At 40.5% G+C, this 4,241-nt stretch overlaps 1 protein-coding gene across 1 annotated transcript; it reads left to right on the top strand.

Annotated features, from left to right (window-relative positions):
- Nucleotides 1-274: 274 nt before the first annotated feature.
- LOC140766959 (transcription factor MYB73-like) lies at nt 275-1,526 on the top strand. The gene has a single exon (XM_073106677.1). The coding sequence runs from the start codon at nt 394-396 to the stop codon at nt 1,297-1,299; it is 906 nt and encodes a 301-aa protein (XP_072962778.1). The 5' UTR covers nt 275-393; the 3' UTR covers nt 1,300-1,526.
- Nucleotides 1,527-4,241: the final 2,715 nt, after the last annotated feature.

Below are 4,241 nucleotides of genomic sequence, written 5' to 3'. Positions count from 1 at the left end.
GAAACGATGGGGAATCGCGTACGGGATATTGGGTAAATATCGTCCATGTTCGTGGGCATTTTGGTAAGGTAAATAAAAGAAAATGGAGGGGAAGAGAGGGAAGAGGATCTAGGGGACGAGCGACGCGTGTGCAACGCCAGCTGTAAGCAAGCAACCGACTGCCTGGAAGAAGCGGTTTTCGCGCCTCTCAACGCCCTACTACCGGTCGCCACGAACCGGCTGCTCCCGGTCACCGACGTCTCCTCTCTCCGGTATATAAATGAGTCTGCCCCTCGACCTCTACCCCCCACCTCTCACTACTTACCTTATCTCAGTCCTAGAAACTGCCCTCCTCTTCTCTAATCTGCACTTCGCAATCGGATCGAACTGTAGGGTTTGTTCGATTTTTCTCTAATGGCGACTACGGCGACGGCGAGAAACAAAGACACCGATCGGATCAAGGGCCCATGGAGCCCCGAGGAAGACGAAGCCCTACAACGCCTAGTGCAGAAGCACGGAGCAAGGAACTGGTCTCTGATAAGCAAATCCATACCTGGTAGATCTGGCAAATCTTGCCGTCTCCGATGGTGCAACCAGCTCTGCCCACAGGTCGAGCACCGCCCCTTTACTCCCGAGGAAGACGACACCATCCTCCGCGCCCACGCCCGGGTCGGCAACAAGTGGGCCACCATCGCCCGCCTCCTCTCCGGTCGCACCGACAACGCCATCAAGAACCACTGGAACTCCACCCTCAAGCGCAAGTACCTCGCCAGTGCCGACGCCGACGCGGTGGAAGAACCGGAGGCGGCGCGGCCTCTGAAGCGGGCAAGCAGCGCCGACGGCCCGATGCTCTGCTTGAGCCCCGGGAGCCCGTCGACGTCCGATCTGAGTGAGTCGACCCACCACAGCTACCCTATCGTTTACCGCCCGTTGCCCAGACCCGGCGGTGTAGATCAGATCGAGAGCACCGCCAATAGCGTCGGCGAAGATCCGGTCACCTCCCTTAGCCTCTCCCTCTCTCTACCCGGGTTGGATCAGCCGGAGCCGTCCCCATCCCCATCCCCATCCCCGTCCGATCAGGAGAACGGTCCAGATAGGATCCAACGGCTATCGCCTCCGCCGTCATCTTCGGCTTCGGCTTTTCCTTTCAGCACCGAGTTCTTGGCGGTGATGCAGGAGATGATACGGAACGAGGTGAAGAGTTACATGTCGGGGTTGGGGCACGGCAGAGTCGGCGGTGTCTCGTGCATGCCGGCGCCGGCTCCGGAGAGCGTTCGTAACGCCGCCATTAAGCGGATCGGACTTACCAGAATCGAGTAGTGCTTTTAGTGTCGGATCACATAAGAAAGTAATAATCTTCGAAGAAGGACTAAAACGACTTCTTTAATTAGATCTTATTAGCTTCTTTCAGTCTCCCCTTATTTAAAGTTTCTTATAAAAATTAGTTGTGTCGAAGATGATCGTTTCCATGTACAAAGAAAGAGATGCAAGCTCATCGTCTATTCTGCAAGATGTTTAATTTGACTTCGAAATTCGCTCTCTCTCTCTCTCTCTCTCTGATTTGAATCTGAAGAACTCACACAGCTCACAAGAAGCTGAAACTTTATTTTTCAAATTTTGATTGATGGGTTCTCAGCCGTTTCTGGTCTAAGAAGGGTGTATACAGCTGTCCCCAGCGATAATTGGACCAAGGGGGCTCGTTGGAACTTGCAAGATTGGATTTAAAAGGGTTCATAAGAATTCCAAAACAAATTCCTTGGAACTCAATCGGACTATTTTTTAAATGCAAACAAAATAAAAGGACTTGCTGACGGCAGCTCGTTGCACTTGTGGGTTACAGCCCACTAGAAAGAAACATCAAATGGAAGTTTATATAATTGCCACAGAAAATATTCAAAACATCATAATTATCACCCCATTAAATAATATTTTAATCCTCAGCAATTAGGCTTTTTAAAAAGTTAGATGTATAGGTTATATTTTTTTTAATTATTTAAGAAACTAGTTATGGAACAAAATATTACCATACGCGTACCAGAAAGAGTCGAGTGAGGTCAGAAGATTTCGCTTCTTAAAACCCAACTCATATACAACAAACAAAACGCTTATCCGGGAAAATAGTTAGTTCTGATGGTCACATGTGTCAACAATAATGGTGACTAAGTAGATATTGCTTCGCCTAATGTGAGAAATGACTTGTTTATATTAATGGAGTTCTATTCAACTGGATACCTATCAACTAACAAAAGGTTACAAAAATCGAGAGAGAGAGAGGGGATGTGCAAGTCCCAAAACAATAATGGACAACGTCATCTTATCTTGGTTGATTGCCAAGCCATGGGGGAGATGTCTCATGGCGAAAAATCTTGGCTAACTCTAGCGAATCCATTTCTAGTAGCACTTTGCACTCTTGTTTTTGCTAACCTAAAGCCTGTCGTAATGGAATATGCCTTCGCTATTTAGGCGGCCGGCCTTATTAGGACAAGGTTCCCATACCATCAACATCTATAATGGCCCCGCCCAACACAAGCACGTGCACGTCCATAGATCCACATGACACGTGCGGCACAAGAGACAGGATGGGTGAGGCCCGTCACGCACAGATATACACCTGTGCTCACATAATAATTAATCACAAAAATAAATCATGTTATCATCAAGTTAAACATTTTAAAATATTAATATCTCAATCTACAACAACTATACTAGATGACTACCTAATCTGACAAGACCCACACAGGCTACAACATACCATCAAAATATAATTAAAACAATTAATATTCGAATATAATATAATTCGGCATGTATTATATAACTCATTGTTTGATATAATAGAGTACAAAAATATCCACTAATTGTACAAATTAATTTCTACATAAATTAACTTCTATACTATCTCATGTCTAGCTCCATTTTATTTTTGCTCTAGAAGGTCTTTTTAGAATATTTCAAGTTGCCATCATGTACTTCATATTTGGGAAGGGTTACAAAAGAAATAAAATCATGAGTTAAAAGGCTTAGTTAATAGATTTTACCTCAAATCAATAATGTTAAACAGAGAATAATTTATGTACAAAATAATAAAAATCAGAAGGGAACATCAAGTCATGAATGAGTAATGTTAATATATCCTCATTAATATATAAATGTATAATAAATATTATATCATTATTGATCAAATATATAATCTTTGAAGTATAAATGAATCTCTAATCACATTATCATCATAGCTCTCTTAAATATAGCACATATGATGCATGTCGACTATGATCATATTATAATATCAAATGTGATTGTAATGATGTATGATGACAACTCAATAATCATGTATATCGGATGATAATATAATTATATATATTTCTCAATATTTTAGTTATTAATGTCAACTTTGAATAATATCATCATTATATTAGACCATTATGCATAGTCAACATCTGGTACTCGGTTTCATAATCTAACTCGCTAAGCATACTCTACCAAATATTAAGGGTATCTCAATCATATAGTCATACACTGTCAACCGTTAAAAATATCATCATTATCCAAACTTGAGTACTCAACTAGCTGATAGAAATCATATGAGGATAACTTACCACATATGCCATAGCGAACGATATGTATTTGATGTTTGCTGCGCACATAATTATTAACCTCGGACATAAAGCTATAGGATCATGAATATATTAAGAGATCAATCAACTCTAAGAATGCCCTAACCCTTGTACCCACTCAGGTATCCTCATATTTTCTATCGATTATTCTATTCATGAGAACTCATGCATTTCCTTCTAAATGATATATTATATGCATTTTCTTCTAAATATCATCTTAATATAAATAAGACGTGACAATATAGTTATCTCCAATCATCTTTAGATATCATCAACATATTTATATCCAAGGTCGATATAATAAAATGAACGATAAAATATGCTCAATTATGATAATCTCTATATAAGATCATATAATCATACTAGAGGCCAAAACAAAATGCATATACATTCTAACATAGAAAACTTTTTCTTATATTGAGTAAACAACTACTAATTGGGCCAAAGACAATTAATCTATTTCATTAAGCAATAAGAATACAATTTACTTGTAACCCCTCTAGACACTCCAATATCTGAGTGTTCTAGAAACCTCTTGAATATGGTTATGTTTGAGTGTTTAAGTAACATCTTGAATACGAACCGTATGATTAATTATTTGTGTTAAATATAACATACTTTGATAAGCACCCAAGCTATAAATGTTTTGTT

Source organism: Typha angustifolia, chromosome 9, assembly GCF_048772165.1.
Source record: "Typha angustifolia cultivar Huaian chromosome 9, ASM4877216v1, whole genome shotgun sequence".
Taxonomy (NCBI): Eukaryota; Viridiplantae; Streptophyta; class Magnoliopsida; order Poales; family Typhaceae; genus Typha; species Typha angustifolia.
Note: the sequence above shows the minus strand (reverse complement) of the source record. Positions and strands in the feature narration are given on the sequence as shown.

Excerpts from the sequence above, each read along its gene's own strand:
- LOC140766959 (XM_073106677.1), top strand. The coding sequence starts at position 394 with ATGGCGACTACGGCGACGGCGAGAAACAAAGACACCGATCGGATCAAG.